The sequence below is a fragment of the Sus scrofa genome, chromosome 2 (assembly GCF_000003025.6).
Source record: "Sus scrofa isolate TJ Tabasco breed Duroc chromosome 2, Sscrofa11.1, whole genome shotgun sequence".
NCBI classification, from domain to species: Eukaryota; Metazoa; Chordata; class Mammalia; order Artiodactyla; family Suidae; genus Sus; species Sus scrofa.
Genome location: NC_010444.4, coordinates 108,393,434 through 108,421,277, shown reverse-complemented (window position 1 = coordinate 108,421,277; position 27,844 = coordinate 108,393,434). Strand labels below are relative to the sequence as shown.

Genomic DNA, 27,844 nt, shown 5'->3' with positions numbered 1-27,844 from the left:
GGAGATCGCTCTCCAGAGTCTGAGCCCAGAAGAAGGGTTTCACAAGGCTTTTATGGGCTACGTCTTCCGGGTCCAAGCTTGGCTGGTTGGACTGGAGTGACGTCAGGCAAGGTAGTAGATGCGGAAACAAATTTACAGAAGCAGATGCATGGGGGAGGACTGGTTGGGGCAGTTGGCTAGACTTTGCTTAGTCATCATGGCCGGGGTCTCCCCTTTCTACATTTTATTGGGACATTTTCTCCTACAGTTCCAGGCAAGTATATATTTGCAAAATTCCACAGGTGAATCAGAGGTGATTCTGACTACAGTCAACGTTTATATTCTACTACGTGAGCATACTCAGAATTTAGTTAACTCATCTCATCACCTTGGATTGTATAGCTCTTTTAAACATACAGGGTAAACAATAAAAAGAAGGTCTCTTTTAAAATGAATTTATGAACGTTTTTGAAGGCAAAAATGAGTTGATCCTTTAGAATTGTTTTATTCAAAGAGATCACTGCAACTCCACATTACATCAGGCAATTTTAGCTGTATCACCTAAAATCATTTTACGGCTAAGGTCTCAAGTAAGTGTACAAATGGAGCCTCTGGAATTATGTTCATGTCTGCAATGGAGTCGGCATTCTAACAATCCTTGTGCTTTCAAGCCATTTTCAATACTGAGAAAATAGAGAGGTGTAAGGTTCAAGAAACAATAATGTAAAAGAGTTGTCAAAATTTAAACAAATTACTGCCCCCCATCTTTATATCACTCCCATAAACATTTCTTTATTTCCCCCCTCCAAAAAAAGGAATATACTTCAAAAATCATTCACGGGAACAGAAGATAATGCTCTAAACTGTGATTTAAGTGTAGGATAAGATCAAACTTAATGTTCATAATCTTGGAGTTGGATGGGTGAGGAAAGTTCAGACAAATGTAAAGTTCACAGTAGCAGAGTGCATTTGGCAGCAAGTTGAAAACCCACGACAGTGGCATATTTTATCATCTTTTGCTAGCTTCCCGCAAACCATAAAGCAATTCTACACTAAAATAAAGAGCTCTGCTTGAACATTTTTAATCAGAAAGTTTAATAAAGAAATTGTCGTTAGGTCGTGCTAGCCTGGATTGTGATGTACCTACCATTCAGAAAGAATCCTTCACCTGGTTTATGAGGACTTTAAACTACTCTTGCCAAATTAACTAAGAAATAAGACACTTGACCAAGCCTATAAATTGAACACAAATTTAAAATGAAATTTACTGCTCAATAAAGGAATTTCAACAGAAAAAAGAAATAAACTTGTAGACGATATACCTTTAAAAAAGGAACTTTCTGGTTTATGCCAGAACCAACTAAATAATCAATAAATAGACTCTGGCTAGGCTATGCAAGGTAAAATTGCACAAGCTTCATTAAGCCCTGTTTTTGTAATGTCATCTCTATAATCTCCTATTAATTTCCTACAGAATCAAATCCACATTCCTCTTCCTGCCTCTCCATGATATTGCTGCCGTCAGCAGTCTCCAATTCTACCACGTTTCCAACAGTACTATCTCCAACACACACTCAGTGCTCTCACGCGCTGTCCTCCTCACCTAGTAACCATATCCACTAACATTTACTGAGGGCTTATCCTGGACATGGCTCATTTACTGCTCACAACAACCCTATGAGCCTGGTTCTTTTCCCCTCAAACATCAGCCTGGAGGAAAGAGATGCTGAGTAGCCACCCACAGCTATGTAGCCAGCAAGTGTTGAGACTCAAACACGTGCCCAGATGGCCCTTCAGTGCTCAAACAGCCAGCAGCTGGAATACTCTTCCCCCTCTGCAGACCCAACAAACTGTCTTTCCAGATCCAGATCAAACCTTGCCATCTCTCTAATGAAATTTTCTCCGACTACATCAGTTCACAATAGTCTTTTTAGAGTTGGCCCCTGAAATTGTCCTCACTGAAATAGCTGAAACGGCTACTTCAGAATGACTGTCAGCATGTCAAGAACCCTGAGACACGGAAGGACGTTTACACACTGAATCTCCTTGGTTTTTTTGTTATTACCTCACTAAAAAAGCTTTATCAACATGTCAGTTACTTTTTGTTGATCTCTACATGCATCAAATTGAGGATATTCCTATCTCTCTCTTTAAAATACAATGAAATGGTTCTTACTCCTCCCTTCCTTTTTTGCTACCTGACAAAACTTGGGGGGGATTAGGGGCTGGAAATGTGGGTACATGGGTGACCAAAGGATAGCAGACATTCAAGAAAGACCCTGACACAGAGTAAATAGAAACAGCTTCTCCTTCATGATTATGACCAAGCAAATTAGGCTTTATCTACTCATCAGAGACCTCCAGTACAGTGTTATCTTATTTATGCTATCTCAGCTCTCTCCAAGTAGCTTTCACTAAGAAACGAAAATAGCCTCCGAGGGTGTCTGCTTGGAAGGTACCCAATGGGTTATGTGGAAGACAGACACTAAATTATTCATGCTGGAGAAAAGCCAAGTGAAGAGAGAAAGGAAAGCATGTGTAGTCAACTAATTGGAAGCAGAAAGGTGACAGAGTGATTGCATGGGGATGGGGACAAACACACACAAACACACACACCCTTCTATTTACTGCTGTCAAAGTCATAAGTCATTATATGTGGGTAAATGAGCAGTACACCCTGCCAGACCTTGGTCTTTATAGTCATATTATGTAGTTGACCCATTAGAATGATCAAAATTAGATTGTCCTGGCCATTTTTGAAGCATTCCAACATCACCTTAACATGGCTTATTTAAAAGAAACAGTCAAGTCTAATTGCACAATTCTGCAGTAGAAATCATTCTGCATTCAAGACAGAAGCCCAAGAAAACAAAAAGCAAAGAATCATTGGGTTAATTTTCATCTATTTCTAAATTCAATGGCTTCTATCTCATTTGTGTAGTGTAATTTGATAGATAGGGACCAGCCATCACTCACTAAGGAAAAGACACATTTATTTACTGGTCATCCATGTGAGGGAAAGCAAGTGGATGGAGATGACAGTCAAATTTCTTGGCTGAGTGGGCTGCTGTCAGACCCAATTCTTCTGAGTGTCTGTAAAACACCTTTTAGACAGCATCACAGTTCAGTGGTCAAATGCAGATTTTATCATACCCTCACCCATTCCAATTCTGTGGTTTCTTCTAAAAACAACAAATAACTGCAGTGCTCTAGCGAACGCTATGATTTTGTTCAAAATATAAAAATTATACTTTTCATTGGTGTATTTTCTCAAATACCTACTTTAGTTCACATTTAATATTCAATGCCAGCATATAAACACATCAAACATGTTGTGCATGCTCATATGGCAGGCATATGCACATAAAATTCCATGACAGTTGTGATTCAGAAGTATTTTATCAAAATTAAGAAGTATGTTTATTTAAAATGAGTTACATGATTAGTCACACAAGCATAAAGCCAAAATAGTGAATATCCAAATGTAATTTAAGCTTTTAACACCATTGAGAGAATTCGTTTTACTCCTCTCCACCACTTTTTTTTTTTTTGCTTTTTAGGGCCACAAGGCAAATAGAAGTTGCCAGGCTTGGGGTCAAATCTGAGCTGTAGCTACCGGCCTACACCACAGCCACAGCAAAGCCAGATTTGAGCCACCACAAGCCACAACGGGAACTCTGGTTTTACTCCAAATAAGCAGTCTGCCTTTTGTGATTTTCTTCAGAAATTTGGAAAGCAAAAGGAGAAAGTCCTTTTCATCTAGAATCCTGCCAGGGTGTGATTTCCTTGAATTTGTATCATACCTCACACCCCGTGTTGCCTAGCCCAATAAATGTCACACAGCAGAATTTCTTACGTTTGTTGAATTTACAAACAAGTGACTTTTCTTTAAAAAAAATCATTCCCTTATATTCAAACAAGTATAATTTAAGATGAAAGAGTAAATTGACTCCTATTTAATACATTGCCTTAGAAAACAAAATAAAACACTTTTTTAGTGTTCTCTCATGTATTAAGCAAGAAGTTGCTGAGTCCCTACCATATCCTGTGGCACATATCCTGCTGGCATTCAAAAAATTTAAAGGCGCAGATAATGAAAACAGAGGGTATAAAATGGTGTCTTCAGAAAACAATGAACCAAGTTTTATAGGTCTTACAAATCTTCATTTCGACCATGTTTTAATCTTAATAATAAAGCCCCCTGAGACCCAGAATTTCAGACAACCCACAAAAAGGCCAATGTTTCATTCATGGAAAAGCCTTAGTTACCCCACAAGTAAAACTCACTTTGGGAGTCTGATAAGCTATGTATCATCACCTTCCCAACATGTAACCTGTATTTCCCAAGGCCTTTTTTCTACCGCAGATGTTGAAATCTTCACATGTATTGGGTTTTGTTTTACAAGATAGTTTGAGGTTTATTTTACCTTTTGGCAGAACAGACTAAAATGTTTCCAGTAGGGAGTGAAGGTAAGGGAATGAAAGAATAACTGTATTCAATGTGAGGAAGCCAGTGACATGCTATTGTGATATTTCAGCTCCTTCTACCCATCTGATTGCTTCTTCTTTTCCTTCCCTGTACCACTATCCCCACATCCAAATCTGTTATGATTTAAATAGCATATGCCAAGGGAGCAATATATAGTAAAAACCTTGGGCATGTTCCTTAACCTCTTCTGTTTCTTTTTCTGTGAAATGGCTTAAATATGCTTGGCTTCAAATCTTCAGTCAGTGATGGCTGGTGGTGGGCTGATTATAGGAACATATATTCCTGTAATAGGACAGACTATCATTCTAGGTCCTGATTAAATCACAGAAGCAGATGATCCTGTCTCTGTTTCTCTATAAGATGGGACAACCTACAGTGTTGTCCTAAGAATTAGTGAGATTATACATGCAAATCTTCCCTTACTTATTCCTTTACATGAGTAATTGTTTGGTACTTCTCTTTGGTTTTCAATTTTCCAGCTCTATTTTGCCTCCATCTGAACTTATGTGGCTGCTAGATTATGCAAACAATGGTAACCACAGACCTCCTGAGGGTAGTCTTCAAAGACTAACAGTGAAGATGAAACAATCCTGTTCTGAACAGGTGATCAAATCTTTAGTATGCATGCAAGCTTCTCGACAATCATGTAAAGAAGAAATACTGAAAATAGTTATTATTCCTATAAGATCCCTCAAGGACCTCAGAACGAGGAACAATTTAATCTTAGATGAGAGCTGCCTAAGAAAATGCAGACTGTTTAGCACCCTGGTTCTAACAGAGCCCTTTATGTTTTTCCTATGCATATTTTTCTTGACTGAATATATTGACTTATAATTTCAATATTAAATTATGTGAAAATAAGCATATTTACATTAGGAGAGCATTAGTACATTCCAGGATACATATTTATAGGCCTGAAAGTCACCGGCTCTGAAATCATACCCTACCACCACCTCCAGAAACAAACCAGTAACCTATTAATGTGAGACACATAATACCTCTCTGGAACACAACTATTCTATTTATATAGGTGTGTAGAGTGGCCTTCTTGTCAAAAAACAGGAAGAACCAAGTCTACCCCTGAACTTGGACAAGGAAAATATAAAATTAGTAAAGAAAAACCTCAGGTAAAATTCCTTTTTTTTTTTTTTTTGTCTTTTGTCTTTTTGTTGTTGCTATTTCTTGGGTCGCTCCCGCGGCATATGGAGGTTCCCAGGCTAGGGGTCGAATTGGAGCTGTAGCCACCGGCCTACGCCAGAGCCACAGCAACGCGGGATCCGAGCCGCGTCTGCAACCTACACCACAGCTCACGGCAACGCCGAATCGTTAACCCACTGAGCAAGGGCAGGGACCGAACCCGCAACCTCATGGTTCCTAGTCGGATTCGTTAACCACTGCGCCACGACGGGAACTCCCTAAAATTCCTTTTTATGAGTAAACATTATTTTCTCCTAGGCTGCCGAATACGTGGATATGAAATTGAGGAAAACTTTACTGTTATCATTTATTTCTGCATTTATAACCTAAATTGCTTCTCGTGTTACTGAAAGCCCTACAATTAGGAACTTAAATTATTTTTCTCCCTGTAAAGTTAAAGTTCAGGATCTGGAAGCACCACATTTCCTAACTTTTTCCTGGTAATGCTGAGTTATTATATAAAGTAGCTATAGTCAGGTAATGCTCAGCTTTCTAAGGTCTGACTTACTTTTAAGAATTAGCTATGGAGCCAGCTTCATTTACAGTGTTGTTACAGGTGGTATTTTCTGCTGTGATTGCCACCAAAATGTGTGAAAAAAATAGATGCACACTGTTCTGGCTTTGCAGATCTATAACGTATTTTCCTGTGGTGAACACCTCATGAAAATTCTTCCTCAGATGGCCCCAAGGCTATTGTACACATTCTACAATTCACACAATAGCCATTACAGACAGCCCACTTGAAGATTAGTTTCAAGAGACCAAAGTACAACTTTCATTACCATCACTTTCTCTCCAAAGTCAACTTCTCGAACCAGAAAAGTAAGGGAGGGGGGGAATTCCATGAATAATTTACCAATTTCATGTCTTCCCTAAACAGTTAAAAATCTGTCATAAGGGATGTTTAAAATAAAACAAACCAGATGAAAACAGATGGTGCTTTGTCACTTTCCCTATCTGATTTAAAGGCTCAGCTGGGGAAGGATCATTTGAGAGTCCTCCTATTCTGCGATAAAGACAACAGGACAGATGCTCCTTCTGTCCTCCCTCCCTCCCTCTTTCCCTTCCTTCCTTCTCTCTTTCTTTCCTTCCTTCCTTCCTATCCATATACCTATCAAACAGGTAAAATCTTACATTCCCCAATGCTGATGTTAAGTGCAGGAGAATCATAGCATGAACCAGGAGGTAAATAAAGAGTCTGTTGAGCAGAGCAGAATTAAACATCCAGCCACAGACAGAAAGCCAATATTCTACAAATGGGACCACATGATATTGGAGGCCGTTGACATCTGCATGCAACTCCTTAACTACTATTACTCACGAGTCTCTCCAGATACAGGTTGTAATCTTGTCTCTCAATGGCTCACTTGTTTCTGCATTAGGCATTATAAATGCATTTTACAAACTGACAGTAAAAGATTAATATGCTCATAACCAGCAAAGAGAACCTTTCACGGATTTCAAATAGCTGCCTTTCCTTTAAGATGCCACCCTTCCACACCATCCAATTAATACTTACTCACGAAGGCTTCCTCATCCACTGGCAAACGCATTGACATGCAGAAGTATGTATCAGACTATTAAAGAAAAAAGATACAAAATTCCAATTAGATTGCTGTTAGTAAAGAAGAAATAATAACTTGTTAAAGTACAGACCTATGGCTAAAAAAGAACTATTGGTCCACTGAGGTAAAGTTGTCTGTCAAATGCTGGTGACAGCTTAATGAAAAGGCTAAGTCTAGAGCTTATCTAAACATTTTTCTACAATTCCTTCCTAAACGATGTCAAATCTTACTTATAAAATCAATTATATGAGTGATATTTCTAGTATTGTCACCATTAAAAAGTGACATTTTAAATGCTTCTATAGGAAGAGTAAAACAATTTAATGCATTTGACTTTAAAATGGTAGGAGTTAGTCTTGACCATCTTTGTTATTTGCATAATTAAATACTGAATTTCTGAATCACTTTACAAGTACCCAAATTTTATGTGTTGAACTGAAGAAATCAACTCGTTATTAGCTCGTTATTCTTTCTTCTCCAGTTAGTAGTCTCTTATCTAAGTTGCCATTTTCCTTTATCAAATATACTGACATCAAGAACTTTTAGTATAAATGCTGCAAATTAAGGAGGATGGGCATCTGTTGATCTATGCATTCCACTTCTGTAATGAAAATCCATACATAGTGAAGTATGTGCTATGGTAGATAATATACCCAATACAAATAGAGTCTGAACATATTTAGTAATTCAGACTTCATGGATTATAAGTGCACAGTGCTGGAATCTAGAGACTCCACAAATATGAAAAGAGATCATCTGGGTTTCCTACACCTACTGGTTAGCACCAAAAATTGCAAAATTTGTAGCTCTTTTTTTACTTCTATATCAGGTAGGAAGCAAGGAGGTTCAAATACACATCAAAGAAGTGTCTTAAAATTAGAAAAATTACAAAAATATGATTCAGTCTTTATTTCTACTTTTGTATAGGCCATTTTTCTATTTGAGCAAATCGTTTCATTTCTTAAAGGGCTTTATAATAACTTAGATTCACTCTTATTTTGATAAGAAGAATGGACTGGGAAATGTTGAAGGTTGCACGATAAGGACATGCAGTTAAGTTAAGCCACATACATGCTGGAGATGTGAGCTCTGTATCCATGATCCAAGAAATATGCTGGCAAAAAATGCTTAAAGATCTTATAATCATGTACCAGATTGCTCACAAATATTTTTCCAACCTCTGAATTACAAAACATATGAACTCTATTTTAACAGAAATAAACAAATAAACCCATTTGGTCATCCTGAGCTATGAGCAATTCAGGTCTAAAAGATATTGAGTGACTACTATAGCTGCTGCTGCTACTAATATTATTTCTATCCAACAGTTCTCAATGTTTTAAATGTACTATATCATTTAATAACAAAAATGATCCAATATGGTAGATACATACTACTATTGACTCCTTTAAAGGTAATAAGAGTAATAACTAGCATTTATTGAGAGTTTACTGTGGCAACACTACTCTAAGTGCTTTACAAGCATTAACTCCTTTAATCCTTAAAACACATTCCCACAATACAGGTACTATTATTGTCACCATTTTAATAGATGAGGAAAATGAGGCAAATCAAGGTTAAGTAACTTTACTGTTCATTCCAGCCAAAACCTGGTAATAGGTGGACAGACTCCTGAATTCCTCTTAGTGCAGTTTAGAAAGCTGGCAATTATGAATCCTTCCTCTGTCTCTTTGAATTGTAACTCTTTTACCACTTAGAACTGTCTTCTCACATTCAAGGAGATAATTCTGCCCTAGTTCTCAGCCAGTGGATGCCTTGCTCTAAGTTATATCACTGCCTCCTGTCATAAAGATAGGAGAAATTTGTTTTTCCTCTAGGTAAGTGCCAATCAACAAACCCAGATGGCCACATGGACCAGTCCCCACACCCAACACTTCTCAGTGTCTTTCCATTAGCAACCCAGCCTTTAAAATAATGTCTCTTGCTTTTTGTTTCAGCAAAACTGAATTCGGTTTATGTTGGACTGCCTCATTATTTGCAATAGTTTTTACTGAAAAAAATCTGCCCTTTCCACTTTAAATAGTGACCACCTGCACTAACAAGTGCAGGACATGCAATCTAAACATAGGCAGTCTGACTAATGCCTCACAGATCATTTAAAGCAATATGAGCAACTAATGACTTAGAAGCAAATATGAAACAAAAGTGAATTTAAAGTAGCTAAGCAGGAGTTCCCATCGTGGCTCAGCAAAAATGAATCTGACTAGCATCCATGAGGACACAGGTTCGATTCCTGGCCTTGCTCAGTAGGTTAAGGATCTGGCGTTACTGTGAGCTGTGGTGTACGTCACAGAAGCAGCTTAGATCTGGCGTTGCTCTGGCTATGGCGTAGGCCAGCGGCTACAGCTCCTATTTGACCCCTAGCCTGGGAACCTCCATATGCTGTGAGTGTGGCCCTGAAAAGACAAAAGATAAAAAAAAATTAAAAAATAAAGTAGCTAAGCATATACTTATAAAAGAAATAATCTAATGGATGGATTCAGAGGTTGCAATGAAATGCAAACCAAACAGAAGTTCTCGTAAATTTGTACTTCTAATTTGGGGTTTTATTTTATTTTGCATTTTGTTATAAGCCACCTCAAGTTATTTTTGGAATAGATAAGTTATAGGCATAAACATGTATGTCAAATTCAGCAAGGTTTTTTTTTGATTAAAAAAAAACCTAATCTACATATACAGAATAAAGGGAACTACATTTATACTCAGAATTGATCAGAACCATATTGTAATTCTTGCTCTTATATCAGTTGTGTAATTTCAAATGACAAAATAACTTGGAAATGTCTTTCTTCAATCAATTTATATATCTTGGCTTATAAATTCTCTAATAATAAGAATGTGTTCAGATTTCAAATGTTTCTTTTCTGTTATGGCAAAGTCAGTTTAAAAAGAGAGAAGAGATGACATAGATCCTCCAAAGTAAACAGTATCCTTCAAAATTACTTTAGGAGAGTCTATGGTACACACTGCATCAGTGTCTACCATGCACCATCACACTCTGATTTAGGATTTTATTTATGCACCATTTTCAAGATAAATAATAATTCAGTTAGAAGAAAAGAAGGTAAAACCCTTCTTTTTAAACATAAGCACATTAAAAAATATGGTGTATATCAGATCAATAATTAGCCTTCTTCTGAAAGCTCTGAAGGTCACAGTTCAGTAGAACAAAGAATAGCAAAAAGTAATTTATTCTTTTTTCTGCAACTGTAGAAAGTACCAGTGATTTTGTTCTGAAGTGTTCTGGTACTACAGTTTGGTTTCTAGAATTAGGTTGAGAGTTCAAGTTTCTAAGGGTCATTTCGATGGTTCAGTGGGAGAAGCCAAATCTCAAAGATGACTAAGGGCCAAGGGCTGTCTCCTTTGGGCTGCTTAGTATAAATAAGCACACTTTTGTTTTACTTCATTTTCTTCTTACAATTACGCTGCGAGTATAATTGGTACTGTATCTTTTTTTACAGAAATAAAAACTTTCACAGAAAGGTTATTGATCCACCTAAGGCCAGAACTAGGATTAAAAATTCTCAGGTTTATGCCTTCCAGATGATTAGAAATAATTATGTATCTTTCTTGCCACTTTCTTGTCATTAAGTTTTAATCCCATTAAATTGTGATTCTAGAGAGTCTTTCAACCTTCAAACATCTGTTTTTCTAACTATGAAACTAAATATTACATTCTAAATAAAATTTGAGTCTTCATAGATAAATGGATAAGCTTTTTTTATTAAAAAAACTAGATATGTAATATATTGATGAATTGATTGGACAGTGGCCTTTATCAAAGCATTATAAACCCATTATAGCATGGAGAAAGATAGCTTATTTAGGTGATTACAAAATTGTGTTTCAAAAATACAGGTTAATTTTTACACCAGGTCACCAAGAATGCATAGTACCTTAAATTTAAATTCCATGCTGTAAGCAAAAGTTGGTTTAAGAATTTAAGACTATGCTAACATGTAATCACATAGTTAACTACAACCAAACCTTTGATGAGAAACTCTTTTTTTAAAAAAAAGGCAACAATGTTACGAAAACTGGAACAATAAAACTCTCAAAGTAATAAAATCATTATATCCCTGATATAAGTAACCAGCTGTGGGTTTTTTTTTTTCCAGGATGAACGCCAGGAAAACTGTTAAACAATATACTGATTAGGTAAATATAAACCCATTACCTCTGTCTTTCAACTATACAAAAACATTCAAATGATTTAAACATATAATCAATATTTAGCACATGAAACCTTATAAAAGAGAGAACATTTATTGAGCCTTCTAACTTCATTCTAGAAGCTTTCCATTATAATTATTTCTCATGATAACACCATCAGGTAGGTATTACAGACTCTGCTTTAAAGATGGAAAAACTGGAAATTTCCGTCGTGGCGCAGTGGTTAACGAATCTGACTAGGAACCACGAGGTTGCGGGTTTGGTCCCTGCCCTTGCTCAGTGGGTTAACAATCCGGCGTTGCTGTGAGCTGTGGTGTAGGTTGCAGACGCGGCTCGGATCCTTCGTTGCTGTGGCTCTGGCGTAGGCTGGCGGCCACAGCTCCGATTAGACCCCTAGCCTGGGAACCTCCATATGCCGCGGGAGCGGCCCAAGAAATAGCAAAAAGACAAATAAATAAATAAATAAATAAAGATGGAAAAACTAAAGTTTAAGAAGGTAAGTAACTTGTGATTTAAAAAAAAAAAAATTTCAAAACTGATGAAATGGAATTTGAACCCAGTTCACTAAAGCACTTCTCTTTCTACTATAAAAAGACAGCTATTTAAAGGTTGTTTTTTCAAATCTCTCAAATATTTATTTTTTAAAATGTCAGTTCTTAGGAGTTCCCATTGTGGCTCAGTAGTAATGAACCATGAGGATGCAGATTCGATCCCTGGCCCCGCTAAGCTGGTTAAAGGATCTGGTGTTGCTGTAAGCTGTGGTGTAGTTCAAAAATGCGGCTTGGATCTGGCGTTGCTGTGACTGTGGCGTAAGTCAGCAGCTGCAGCTCCAATTTGAACCCTAAACTGGGAACTTCCATATGCCTCTTTAGGTGTGGCCCTAAAAAGAAAAAAAAAGTCAATTCTTAGACACAGTTTTAAGTGTCCATTTGATTAATGGAAAAAAATAAAGGAATCAAAGACAAAATTTAACAAGAAGTTTTAGTTGAAGTCCTCTAAATTTTCAATAGCACTTAAGAACATTTCATGTAAGCTTGCTGACAAACCATAGTGAATTAGACCAGAGCCACAGCTATTTAATTTTGTCTTTATTTTGTTTCTGCAAAGTAAAGCCATTTGAAAACATACACGTAATTCAAATCAATGTTTCTCTCTAATACTCTCTACCACTCTGAAGACTCAAAAACAGCACCTTAGCACCCATTATAATAGTTTCTTCATTTGAACACACAATCCTAGAAAGGATGCTTCTGTAATTCACCCTAAATGACCAGTGCAACCTTTCACAGTTTTCCATATATCATCACGAATCCTCTTTTTATCTCTGTGGGAAGAACACTGAGTCTGAGAGGACTGTCTGTAAAATACCGCAGATTCAAATTGACAACATAAGGCTCAGATGTACAAAAAGGGAGAAATAATGTGAATCTATATAGCCACATCTCCCCTTGCTATCTCTTACGGCACATCAGCTGAAACTGAATCAAGAGGGATGTGATAGCTTGTGCCTTTTTACTGCTGCTATTGGAAACTGTCCAAGAAAAGCATATCTTTCAGACAAAAGAAGATAGCGTGATAGTAATGAAAAAAAAAAAAAACTCTTGTATCTAAAGAACTCTTATTATATTCAATTATTACCCATTTAAAACGAAGAGGTCTCATGTAGACAACAGTGTTCAGTAATGCCTTGCTTACATTATTTAAGAAAAAAGTATTTTTTTATCTCAATTTAGTCATTTGTGAGTCAGAAATGCAGTGGATTCTATGGAACAAATAGTTAATAAAATCAACTCCTTATTTAAATTAATATGGGACAAACAAAACCATCTGTATACTATTACACAGGAAAACAATTCACATAAAACCTGTAATTTTTGTTCTGGGAAACCAGAGGTACCATTCAGATGCTAGCATTGAGCACTATGATTTGATCCTGATAGGATAACATTCTCACTTCCCTTTTATTGTTCAGGCTTAAAGAATCCCCGCAGACTGTCTTTCTTAAGGAGACTATACAATGCGATGACACAGATGGGTGTAGAAACAGACAACATGACCTGGTTTTACCTGGATATAGCCCCTTTGCTTATATCTGTGGCTATTTGCAAGTTTGTTGTTCTCTGTAAATAGGGCATAACCTATAGAAATATTATATTGTCTATTAGGTTGCTGATAACTTTTCTCAGTCATCCTTTGCTAAATAACCAGAGCAGAGGAACCACCTCATGATGGCAGTTGTGACTTCGTGCCCTAGAGTAGTTGCCAAAAAATGTGGTAGTAAGCTCTCTCCTAACCCAGATCATGCAGAGTTTAAATTTGAACTAGATAAAACACTAAGGATCCATAAAGCCCAATATTTTTATCCAGTACCATTTAGGGTTCCAACAATTTGAATCCTGCAAAGAACAAAAGGAAGTCTCTGAGACTGACAGTAGTGCTGCCAGACCAACAAGAGCAAAGTACAGAAAGTGATGAGGCCTTTCTGATGAGAATTTGTGAATGAAAAATTACTTTTCAAAGTTTTCTTTGAATCGATCCAACTAGATAACAGAATCAAATGGCTATTTTCCAAAGTAATTTTAATACACGTGTAGTAAGTTTACACTAACTCAGTGGTATTTGTACTTTCAACCATTTCCAAGAATAAAAAGAAGCCAGGGCAAAGGAAAACTATGCCAAAGCATGCCTGGTTTTCTGCTGTGAAAAGTTCAAATTTAAAACATCTACTTGTCTAATACCAGAATTTAAAGACACCTCTACAGATAAAATCCTGAAACTATTACTTTTGGATGCACTTTTGGAAAACTTTTAGAAAAGTTTTCCTTTTCCTACTGTCTTTGTCTTACCATTTAAATAAAAGGTATGCTGCCTATTTATATTTATTCTGCTCTGGCAGAGTAATCAGATCTTATGTTAAAACACTTCCAAATGACCAAAAAAGAGCATATTCTCCAAAATTCTCTGTTCTGTTTCTTACCATTAAGCAATGCTCCAGGGAGTTCCCGTTGTGGCGCAGTGGTTAACAAATCCGACTAGGAACCATGAGGTTGCGGGTTCGGTCCCTGCCCTTGCTCAGTGGGTTAACAATCACATCTGGCATTGCCGTGAGCTGTGGTGTAGGTTGCAGACGCGGCTCGGATCCCGCGTTGCTGTGGCTCTGGCGTAGGCCGGTGGCTACAGCTCTGATTTGACCCCTAGCCCGGGAACCTCCATATGCTGTGGGAGTGGCCCAAGAAATAGCAAAAAGACACACACACAAAAAAGCAATGCTCCAGCCTTACCAAGTTTTGGATGTTTATTCCAACTCATAATGTAATCTTATTGTAACAATGTCTGCCAGCATCCTAAGCATTTAGAAAAATATCTGGCACACACTGGAAGCTCTATAAATATTTGTTGGATTTTACATCTACCTTCCTCTTCTGCAGGCGATAAACTCACAGTTTAAGAAAGGCTGAACTGAAACCTGTATTATAGATGCCGCCTAATTAGGGTTTTATACAGCATCACTTTTTCATATGAATTTTATCCTTCAGTTGATTCATCCCAGAATCCCATTTGCATTTTTAAACTATAATCACACTGTGGCTGATGATGACAAGATTCTCAATGCCAAGTAGCTCAAATGGAAGCTACTTTCCTGGCAAAGGCTTTTCTTTGGGAATTACAAATCTGTACAAGCAAATGATACAGGAAAAAATATTTTGGTGAGGGAACATCTGTCTTAGAGCTCTTGTATGCTTTCATTTAAGAGGAAAGAAAAAGGAGTATAGTAATAATGGTTTATAACTAATCGCCTATGCACAACAGGTGGTGACAATGGCAGGATCCTCCTTGGCTTCCTGGTTACTGGGGGAGTTATGACAGGGGAAAACTACTGCTCTGAACAGGGCTTCCTGATGACCTATATGACTCATCTTGCCCAAGCTGAAGCTAGTGGTTTATGCTTTTCATCAAGTTTCCCTTAAGATGAAAGCAGTCAGTTTTATGAACTTTTGCCAACACTAACTGGTCGATCCATGTTTCTGTTCTTTAGCGCAGATGATTGGAAACTGACTCTATTTATCCAATCTATTTGGAGATGCTGCAAAACAAAAAAGGCTCCACGATCACTACTACAGGCCCAGAAGGAACAGAAAGTATGTATATACCATTTTGGTATCTGATGGTTCATTTTAAACTTCAAGAGAAGAGAATAAAACTCAGTTAGTAAAGTAGTTGACAGGCCGATTCAAGTCTAGAGCTTCTCTTCCATGATGCTGTTTTGTCCCAAAATCAAATGTAAGCCACTTAGCAAGAAACATGGGGGGCAGTGATCGTGGAGCCTTTTTTTTGTTTTAAAATCCTTATTTTCGGGGTTCCCACTGTGGCTCAGTGGTTAACGAATCTGACTAGGAATCATGAGGCTGTGGGTTGGAACCCTGGCCTTGCTCAGTGGGTTGAGGATCCGGTGTTGCCGTGAGCTGTGGTGTAGTTCGCAGACGTGGCTTGGAGCCCGCATTGCTATGGCTCTGGTGTAGGTCAGCAGCTACAGCTCCGATTCAACCCCTAGCCTGGGAATCTCCATATGCCGCAGGAAGTGGCCCTAGAAAAGGCAAAAAGACAAAAAAATGAAAAAAATAAAAAATAAAGAAATAAAATCCCTATTTTCTTTGCATACTTAAAGAATAGTGTGTAAATTGTGACTTTGTCACATATAAAAGCAAAGACCAATTTGTAAATTAACGTATTACTTGTATTTTTTACTTTTTGTTGTGCATCGATAACCGGCATTAGCAAAGTATACCACTGACTGATAGCATTCCTGTAGAAGAAAAGATGTAAAATATGCAAACAATCAGGCAAAGCTCAAATATTTTTAAGTAATCATGGCAACTATTATCAGAATTTTCAACCTGAAAGATGATTAATCTTTTATCTTATTTCTGGTGGCACTTAAAATTGGTACAAATTGTAAGAAAGCAATACAGCAACACATTGTTAGGAGAAAACCCTTTTTCTCTTTAGAGTGGATTGAGCATAGTCATCAGGACATACCACAAAGACCAGAGTAAATCAAATATATTCCAATTCAGTCACAGGTAGGAAGTCTAAGAAAATGTTAATCATCATTAAGAATAAATTTGGGAGTTCCCGTCGTGGCGCAGTGGTTAACGAATCCGACTAGGAACCATGAGGTTGAGGGTTCAGTCCCTGCCCTTGCTCAGTGGGTTAACGATCCGGCGTTGCTGTGAGCTGTGGTGTAGGTTGCAGACGCGGCTCGGATCCTGCGTTGCTGTGGCTCTGGCGTAGGCCGGCGGCTACAGCTCCAATTAGACCCCTAGCCTGGGAACCTCCATATGCCACAGAAGCGGCCCAAAGAAATAGCAAAAAAAAAGCCAAAAAAAAAAAAAATTAGTTGCAAAGTGCAGAAGACCATCTCAAAATGGCTTAAGTTAACGTATAGGCTTACACAATGAGAAGTACCCAAGTAGGAAGGATACAAGAAGGGTTATTTCCCCAGAAACTCAACATCATCATCAAGGTCCTAGGTTCTTTCCATTTTCCAGCCTTTTCATATTCAATATATTGCCTTTCATCTGTAGAATTTTTTTTCATGATCATAAGATGTTTGCAGCAGCTTCCGCTAACAAGGCAATTCTCAAAAGCCTCTTCCTCAAGTTCCTCTTCTTCAAGTTTCTCTTTGAGCACCTCTCCTCCAGCAGAATTCCCTTCACATCTAAATGGCCAGATCTGTGTCACATGCCCATCTTTAAACCAATCATTAGCAAGGGAAACCTAGTCAAGATTTATTCTCTGGGGAGTTCTTGTTGTGGCTCAGTAGGTTAAGAACCTGACTAGTGTCCATAAGGATGTGGGTTCAATCCCTGCCTCACTCAGTGGGTTAAGGATCTGGCATTGCTGTGAGCTGTGGTGTAGGTTGCAGACATGGCTTAGGTCCCATGTTGCTGTGGCTGTGGTGAGCAGCTGTAACTCCACTTCCACCCTTATATTTACATATGCCACAGGTGCAGCCCTAAAGAGAAAAAAAAAAAAAAAATTCTCTCTGGGCTGGGAGGTCAATGCTGGAACAAAGCAGGGTTCTGTTAGCAAGAAAGAAAGGGTTGCAGAGTAGGCAACCATATGTTCTGACAAGTACATTTCTGAAAACAAATCTTCATAATACTAAATTTAACCAGAGGTAGATAATCTTTGGGCAATGTGGTCCATTTCAACATACGAATCTACAATATTCAGAATTTCTCGAACTCTGTCTTCCTGTCTAATAAAATAACTATGTCAATTAACTCTATTTTCAATTAGACATTGCTGGTGCATCTCTTAACTAGATGCTATGATACACAGAAGATACAGAGGTCAAGAGTGGATAAAATGTCAATTCCTAGTTCCTCAAGCCTGACAATCTTAAAGGAAATAAGAAACGGAAAGCCAATTCAACTCTAAATTAAATAAAGGAAAGTGAAAACTTTTTTCTTCAAAAATAGAGGTATAACATGGATAGGATACTCATGTTTAATGATGAAGTTATATGTTTAACTCTAACGATCAAGGGTGGAGTTGTTTTGCTTCTCTCCACCTCCCTGACAGCAATTCCATGAAGTCATATTCCTAAGACTTCTAACTCATAAAGAAAACATTACAAAAAATTTGCATCCTTTGCCTTGAACTCCTAAGAGGAAGTAAAAAAATCAAGTATAAAAATATTCTTTGAAATGTTCTGTTTTTCCTTTTCTCTTCATAAACATCTCTGTTTCAACATTAGTCAATTACAACAAAGCTTCTTGTTTGCTAGTCTGTCTCCTGCTACTGGGTTGTGTTTTAAGGGCTGAAGCCCTGATTTATCTTGTTTGTTCTTGCAACGACTACCTGGCAATAGCCCTGGGTATGTAGTGAATGTTGGTTGAATTAGCTGAATTTTCATATGCTACATGACTAATAACCTTTCATAAAGGGCCTAGTCCTACAAAAATAGCTCCAGAGCACTGAGTCGTTTTTTTCCTTTAAGGATTTTATTTATGTTTTTTTTTTTTAAAGGCTATCAAACCAAATTTATCCCACTGTAATTTTCCAACTTCCATTGAAAAGACAATATTAATAATTCAAGAAAAGGAATGATGCTACAAAGGTTTGCTTCTCTTTGCATCTAAACTCCCAGAGGTGAATACTTGTCATAAAGTTAACAGATATATTATTATAATGAACCAAATAGCTGTAGAAACTACAAATGTCCATTTTACAGATAGGTTTTTACTTTTCATCAGTTCATTTTACATTAAAAACATAAGTACAGCACGCCAGCATGACATCTTTCTTTAAGCAATCTTAGAAACTTCCTAATACTACATGGAAAAGTAAATTCAATGGTTTGCAGTTAAAACCAGCTTTACTTTCCTATGCTGTCTCAGACTCACACACACACACACACACACACACACACACACACACATACTCACACAAACCACATAATCCTAAATTATCATCATTATAAAATTAGGTTTGAATAGTCAGTGGCCCTTAATTGGTAGTGTAAGAAAACCTGACCTTTTACATACAGCAGTTTCTAGAACATAAACTGTAGAAACAATATAAACTGAACTTAAGAGTGATCAAACAGTTTACGGAAAAAAAAAAAAAGAGTGATCAAACAGTTTATGGGGGAAAATTTCTTTTTATAGAAATATTTCCACTGACAAATTCAGAAGGAATGATAGAATTAGAATACTCATCATAGGCAATGATAAATATTCATGGCTGCTAAAACCAATAGGTGAAAAAGTGATAGGAAACTTCATAATGGATTACTCAATCTCACAGTTCCTGACTTAGTAAGATTAACATCATAAAAAGAGAGACGAACACTATGTGCTTCCTTCGGGTTCTATGTAACATTACTTATGAAATATTCTTGCCAAAAACTCTAACCTAAATCTGAACAAACCTTTAGATGTATCAGTACAGACAAACAAAGGTTAGAGGGACATGCTAAATGATACTCTAGTGATGTAATCAGCAAATTCTAGAATGCAGAAAACACTACAGGAGAAATATCCTGTTTTCTTCACGAATAAATTACGAGGAAAAAGAGACAAAGGGAATCTCAAGATTCTTAGGAGACTTATCAATATGATTTATCATGTGGACTACACTCAGATCCTGATGCAAACAAGCCAATATGTAAAAACATAACAATCAGAGAAATTTGACACTGACTAGATATTTGAGGAGAGAGATCTAGGAGAAATACAAATAGGACCTGTTAGGGTGCAGGGGAGGAAGTCCACATGCCTGGGCTAATATGCAGGGCCTTTTTTCCTAAAAAGATTCGGCAGGAAGTAACAGATACAGAACTGAAAAAGGATGACACTTATCTTACAACTTTTAACTTCTGACCATATTTCACCATTTGTAATACACGGATTATTTTACAAACCCTATAATTTTCTTATGAATGGCACTGCCTTATTTTTATAATGTAAATATTAATTTTGTGTTAAATATTTAAAATTTATCAGTCAAGATTCCCTTAGGAAACAGAAGGTACAAACAAGGGGGGCAATTGAGAATCTAACCAAAGAACCCAGGACATAGCTGTTGGCTAGGTAAAGAGAGCCATGTAAGGGATGTTGAAACACCCTAGGGATTTACAAAGTAGCAAGCTATTACCACTCAAAGGTGCATGAATCAAGAAGAGGAAGAGTTATCAAGACCAGAAACTGTTACAGCCATAGGAGATGACAGGAGCTATGACACAGGGAGAGAACAGCAGTCACTGTCAACCTACTGCCCAATAGGGAGGGAACCAAGGAAATATATACCCTGACCTTACACTGCTGCTTTTCAATCTTCTGCCAGTTCCTCCCACTGACTAAAACCAGCAGGAAGCCAGAGGGCAAGGGAGCCTATTGATGGCATCCATAGAAGTCAGTCTCCTGGAGTCTGGCATAGGCTGTAGAAGAGTGGAAAGTATATCTGCAGAGGCCAATGAAGGATAGCCAGAACGTAGAATACATCCCTGCTGTTATGCTCCTGCTTTGACATTTCTTCATACATAAAAAGTGATTAAACGGAAGTTCAAAAATAAAAGGAAGTGATCCAGGCTTCTGTTAGCATCTGAGGGACCCTGAGCAGAGAAACTGAGCCTCTAGGAAGGGGAAGACTTCAGATAAACAAAGGAAAGAAGAAGACCTGAGCCAAAACAAAACAAAACACAGAGATGAAAGTAAGTGTGGTGGAGGCAGAGATAAAGGGGTGAATGGATTACTGGGCACCAAACGTGGCATTGTAGGGAGTTCTGAGCAAAGAAGCTGGATGAATCTGAATTGAGTGAGATAATAAAAGGACTTGAGAGATGGAGAGAATTTAGATTTGACCAGTTTAGATGTGATGTTAGTCACGGTGGGCGAGTGAGGTGGAGCATGAAACCATGAGAGCAGTTTTGTAGGAAGAACACTTGGATGGAACTGAGGATGAGCCATGAGGATACAATGGGAGAAGGGAGGCAGTGGAGCCTAGAACCAAACCGGGAGATGCTATCAAATGGCATTATGTCTGTAACAGGAGAGGAACAGTGGAAATCCATCCACTCATCCAGCCACATGCCCCACAGTCTATCTATCCCACAAAGTCATACTGAGTCTACTATTAGCAGACCCTGGACTAGACAGTGAGGATACACTGGTGAGCAAAAGCAGATGTGTTCCCTGCTCTTACACAGCCTGCAGTCTGATGGGGAAATAAAGGCATGAATGGAGTAATGACATGAGCAAATGTAAAATTACAGTTGTGAAGGATATTCTGAAAGAGTCATGAAATGCTATGAGAGCTATGATCGCTCTCTGAAAGGTGGGGTTGGGGAGTGGAGTAGGAGAAATGGGGGGATGGGATGGTCAGGAAAAGCCTCTCTGAGAGAATGAGGCTCAGGCTGAGACTTGAAAGACAGGAAGGCATTACCCAGGGCAAACAGGGAGGGGAAAGCAAGCACAGCACGGACAGGATGCGGGCAAATACTCTGGACAGGGAGAATAGGCAGCACAGAGAATGAAGAAAGCCAAATAATTGGAACAGAGAGGAAAAGGGAAAAATCTAAAAGATGTTTCAGAGGAAGAGAGAATTGTAGATACCTAGAATTTAGACCATTGAGGAGGTAAAACAATCTAATGTGGCTCCAACCACTTGAAGCAAAGAGATGAGATGTTTAACTACCTAATCAATCTGTATTTGCTAATGTGCTCTGTGCCTTGACCAAAGGCACAAGCAATTCTCAACAAACATTTATTAGGTGCTCTGCAAGGCACCGGGAATAGGGCCTTAACTAGACCGACAATCTTTATTACAGCATATGGGTCATCAGCCAACTTGCTTTCCTACATGTCACTAAGAGCAGAAGAAATAGCTAGGCAGACAGTCAAGGAAGGTCTACTAACAAACATTCACTGGGGTACCTTCCATGTGCAAGACACAATAAAAAGCATCGTGCAAATAATATCTTGTCTACTGGACAGTTATGAGCTGGCTTCTTTTAAATACAGATCGTGATGTTTGCTTGCTCAGCATGAGCATAAACTGACAAAAATATGCACATAGATGAATGAGATGCAGTCATTGGTTTCAAAGGCCCTTTAATGGAGAGATTTAAAACATGAGAATGAATCACTGTAAGTGACAATACAATAGGTCTATAAGACTGGTGTAAATTATTACGGCACTAGATCAGATCAGTCTGAGGAAATCAGGTAGGTTCTTGGGAAAAGGGACACAGGTCTGTAACTTAATGGGGTATATTTCAATAGGTGAAGATGTGGAACATTTTATATTATATTAGTTACAAGAAGAAAAAAAATAACATCAGGAGATTTAAAGGCATCTGCTTGTAGGAATAACAAACAGGCCAAGTATGGTAGAAAGTGGAGAATTCAGGAATGAGCAATGCAGGAAATTAAAAGTAAAGTGGCGCAGATGGGGACCATAGGGCCAAGAATTTAAAAGCCAGAATATGGCCTAGAGAATGTATTTGGACAGTATAAGGAGATACTGAAGATTTTTGAGTAGGAGACTAGCATTATCAGAGATGGTTATTTAAAAATTACATGGAATGAAAAACTTTCTAACATAATGGTTTAAAAGCACAGGATCTAGAGCCAGCCTGCCTGAGTTACAGTCCAGACTCTTCCATGGCTACCACTTAACAATAAAAGTGAACAAACTACTGATAAACACAATGTCATGGATGAGTCAAGAAACACCATGCTCAATGAAAGAAGTCAGACACCAAAGACTTATACACTGTTGTGATTACATCCATATGTAAATCTAGAAAAGGCCAAACTATAGTGAAAGAAAGATCAGCAGTTGCCAGGGATAGTGGATGGTGATGGGGAAAGGCATAGGGGCAGGAAGGGGCAGAAGGGAATGTTTTGAGGAGATGGAAATGCTCTTTCCCATATCTTGGTGGCAGTTACACAATCACCTATATTTGTGAGCATTCATCAAACTGTACACTTAAAATTGGTTTTTATTTTTGAGTAAATTATATCTCAAAAAGATAAAAATGAAAATATCGTGCAAGAGAAAAAGTTAGATAGCAGGTAAAATAAAAACAATGAACTTCAGAATACTTCTTATATATGAAGCACATGGCTGCAGGGGACTCCTAAATGGTGATAACTATAGAGACATAAAAGTACTACAGTCACTGGTGTGAGAGAGAGAGAGAGAGTGTGTGTGTGTGTGTGTGTGTGTGTGTGTGTGTGTGTGTTTACTCAGGTTTAGAAGCCTTAAGGAGGGACAGGAAATATTTTTTCTATGCAGACAATTTACTTCTCTTCTAAAAGAAAATTAATGAATCTTCATCAGACATAGCATTGTTTTCGGCCCAAAGAACAGAGTAGTGAACAAGATAGGTCTTTCCTCTTAAGGAACTTGACAGAACATCTCAAGAAGGATAGAGGTGAGGATGATATCTCAATAAAAAGGCATGAAATGTAGATTTGTTCCCAGAGTGATGAACACTCAGATGGAATTGAGACTTCTCCCCAGGCAGAAAGAAATAATACTGTAAATAATGGCTGGCTAACCAAGGTGTTCTATTCATTGCATTACACAACAGGTTAGGTATATTATAGTGGACTGCTGTACTTTGGTGTTACAATGGTGACATGAGATTATTTTATAAAACATTTTTTATTATTTTAAAAGTCATTGTATAAAATGGCCTGGAAGACTGATATTTAGAAAGAGACCAGTTGGAAAAATCAGTTCAACTTTGTTTACATTTCAATACCCAAGCAAAATTACTGTAAAGATGTTATAGATGCCTGAATTAACTCTACAAATACTAACATATATGCAATGATATCTTTGGATTTTGCTATAGTAAGTTTGAATATAGTTCAAAGAAAAAACTCATCCCAAATTGATGATTTCCTGAATTGACTACAACAATGAAGATTCAAGACAGCTCTTAATTTGATTAGTGTGCTCCTTCATAACATGGTGATTCACAGGTTTGCAAATCTCTATTCTCGATAAAGTTCTTAACAACAATAAATAGGTTATAGAAAGTTTAAAGATGTAAGGAAATGATCTTGGATTCATATACGTGTTAACTTTTTGGATAACTCAATTTTTATTTTGGGGAAAACACGTTATGGAAAAAAAGGGAAATGGGGAAATAAATGATATACAGTCTTCCAACAAACTTGGAGTATTCCAACAGCAGCTGACTTTAAAGCACTAAAAGAGTGCTGGATTTGGCTTTTATTTGCTTCAGTGGCACTTCAAATCTCTTTGGCTATTGTAGAAGGTTTTCAGGTCAACACAAACCAAAGTGAAAAGGGAATATTGTGGGCAGTAACTGTATGAAATACCTTATTTATTTCAACTGACTCCTGCCACAATTGATTGAAGGACTAAAAGTCCCCTTATACCTAAGAGCCATGGGCTTTTAGACCCAGCTTACTAGGCTGATTAAATAAATGATAGGTAGAAGAAAGAATGGTATATATACCTCTGGCAGAGTTGAAGAATTCATGTTGAGTAAGATGAATTTTTTACTCTCAACTCTGAGCTATTTAGGGCAGGAACTTAATTTCCTCACCCCTGAGCACAATTTTCTCCATTTTGTATTATGGAGTGGTTATGACTGCAGAAAAACAATACAGAGACTCTTTGTTAACTTCTAAACTTGTCTGACCTCACTACAGTCACCTTTTTAACACCTGCATTTACCCAGGCTACCAATCTATCTTCTTTCTAACATCTAGTGTGTCTGCCTTTAAAGTCTGAGGCAAGTAGATAAAACCACAACAGTAAAATATCTGTGAATACTGCCTTAGCACTAATGAAAAATACATGGAGATAGTTAATATTTTAACATGTCCAAAACAGGGAAGCTAAATAATACAACTAATAACATCAACTGGAGAAACAGTAAGGTAAACAGAGAAGCTGCATTTTCATAGCAAAGTGATCATTCAGTTGGAAGCAAATGATTTACCATAGCTCAAGCTAGCTCACCAGAAAATAAATAATTTTTTATTTCCATAGTGAAGGCTGAAATATTTTCATGGTGTTTTTCTGCCTGAATTTAAATTGACGTCAGTTTAAGAGTTTGTTCTGTTTTGGATTCTATTTCCAAATGAAAACATTTAAAGATAATCTAGCAAAGCCTTTTCAATCTTACACAAAATTATTAAATAAGGGTGTTAAAGTGTTAACTGTATGCACATCTGAGATCTATGAAAGGAAATTCTCCAATCTAGCAGAAACGTCATTTGCCCTTTGTAAATCGATGTTGCCATGGCAAATGTTTTTATTTAATACTGTATTAGCTGAGTTGGGAGGATGACATGATGCATAGTAGCAATGTACTTCCTATTTTTATATACCTTCCTCTCCAAAAATGTTCTGAGCTTCGTTGGATGGAGTGACTTCTACATGCTGAAGCAGAGCCATGTCTTTAAAGTGTACATCAGATTTGTCCCTTTATACATGATTGAGTAGAATACATTATCTGTGAAAAGCAATCTGTGCCTGGAAAGAGTGTGTTCTGCACTTTTGCTTAAAGAATTCAACATTCAGGTGGAATGGCTCCAAATGCTTCTCTTGAATGGGGTTATTGAAATATTAATTCAGGCTACATAAATCTGAAAATAAGTGAAACAAAGGATTTTCCTGGTGGCTAATAAGTGCAGAGAGGATCACTTTTCTTGCTAATGTGGAAACATAGGCATGATTGCTTCCACAAATATCTTCAGACTGACTATAACAGAAGAATGACCCCCCTACAAATCTGGCTGTATTTGTTTCTAACCTTGTACCACATTTCCTAAATTCTTTCATTAATCAGGCTCTCTTAATAGCACTGTTGCAAAGCAGAGGAATAAGAATTAAAAATTTATCAATTAGAAGCATTGTGTAGAAAATCCCTCCAAAGATTTCCAGAATGTCAGGAGTTCATATCAGGAAGATAGAGGATCCTTTTTGGTGATATTGTTTATTTCCATGTTAAATTTTAACAATTATAAAATAATAGAGGATTTTTTAAAATGATAAAACAACTTTGATATATACTAAAAAATCTGTTGTTGTCCTCCTCCCCTGCTACCTCTCCAAAGGAACAGTTTCCAACTTAATGTTCCTCCTTCCAACTGCCCTCATGTTTGTACAAAAATATCTATCCAAACAAATATAAAGAAATATTTTATTAAGAGTAAGATGGAGCCACACTCTGAACATGACTCTGCAGTTTTCTTTCTTTTTTTTTTAGGGTGGCATATGGAAGTTCCCAGGCTAAGGGTTGAAGCGGAGCTGCAGCTGCTGGCCTATACTACAACCACAGCAATGCCAGATCCGAGCCATGTCTGTGACCTACATCACAGCTCACAGCAACTTCAGATCCTTAACCCAATGAGTGAGGCCAGGGACTGAACCCACATCCTCATGATACTAGTCAGGCTCATTACTACTGAGCCACAACAGGAACTTCCGCAGTTTGCTTTTCTCGCACAACGACAGTGCTTCTGGAGCAAGACACACAGACCTATCTTAGTCTTCCACTTAATACATAATATTCTATAGAATGATCTCCCACAATTTTAGGGATGATACTTATACTTTAAAAGATAATTCCAGATAGCATTCTTTAAAAGCTTGTGGCAATGCATCCTCTACCAACAATGTGTGAGCCTGCCCATGTCTTTTCATCCTTAAAACTCCATATATTATTGCTCTTTACAATTTTTCTGCCATATCAATGAGTGAAAAAAAAATAGTATCTTATTTTTTCTTTAATTTTAATTGCTATGATTACTAACAGGGTTGAACTTTTTCAGTCTGTTAATTTAAAACGAATATTTTTTGTTTACTTTCCTTTAGGGTTGCTTGTCTTCTCAGCAGTCTATAGGACCTCGTTTTATATTTAGCATATTAGTCCTTTTTCTGTCATATATGTTTTTACTCATCCTTAGCCTGTTGTTGGTTAAATAATTCTCAACTTTGAAAGTTTGTGTGTGCATACACATATATATGCATATGTGTTTAAGTGCATATATTTTTACCTTCCCAGTCTCTTCTGTAGTTAGTAGTCTGCTCAGATTTTTAAACATCTTTTTAGGTCAACCTGGATACCTAAGTATTTTCTAGAAAATCATTTCCTTAAGATTATAAAATTTACCAACAGAGGTGTACATAACGGTGTCTAAATTTTTTTCATCTTTTCGAATACCTAATAATGTATAATTTTTGCACTTTTTTATCCTTAGGTTTGACGTGGGCTTATCCATTTTATTATATATATATTTTTTTATTTTTTGGCCATGCCCACATTATATAGAAGTTCCTAGGCCAGGGACTAAACCCATGCCACAGCAGTGACCTGAGCCACTGCAGTGACAATGCTGGATCCTTAACCCACTGCACCACAAGGGTACTCCAGCTTATCCATTTTAATGGATGTTCAAAGAAATGGTTTCTTATTTTGTTTAGATTACTTTTGTCCTATTTTATTAATTTAAACTTTTGTCTTTATTATTAATTTTTCCTTTTTATTGATATGACTGCTCTTTTTCTCATTTTTTAAAGTTTATGTGATTTTAATTTTATTCTACTTTCTCATTATAAAAGAATTTAAGGCTGTGAATTTTACTCTGAGTACTGCTTTAGCTGGGTCTCATGGGTTTTTGTTATCAAGTATTCTCCTTATATTATTCTCTAGATAATTAAGAATTTCAGTTTTAATTTTTCTCCTTGTTTCATTGGTTGTATAGAGAATGGTCCTTAATTTCTAAGTAGCTAAGTTTCCACGGCATCTCCTCATCATCTAATTCCAGTTTTATTGGATTATATCAGAGGATAATAGCTATAAAACTCTAATTATTACAGTAAGTTTAAGTTTCTTATTGTCCAGCTATGTATTTTTTAA

At 37.2% G+C, this 27,844-nt stretch overlaps 1 protein-coding gene across 19 annotated transcripts in view; it reads right to left on the bottom strand.

The window, feature by feature from the left end:
- Positions 1–27,844, bottom strand: part of PAM (peptidylglycine alpha-amidating monooxygenase) — a 280,270-nt gene that overhangs the window by 114,915 nt on the left and 137,511 nt on the right. For all 19 annotated transcript variants that reach the window (XM_021084557.1, XM_021084555.1, XM_021084561.1 and 16 more), the window contains one exon: positions 7,185–7,242. In XM_021084557.1, the coding sequence (XP_020940216.1) occupies positions 7,185–7,242 (58 nt within the window). The remainder of the gene's footprint in view (positions 1–7,184; positions 7,243–27,844) is intronic.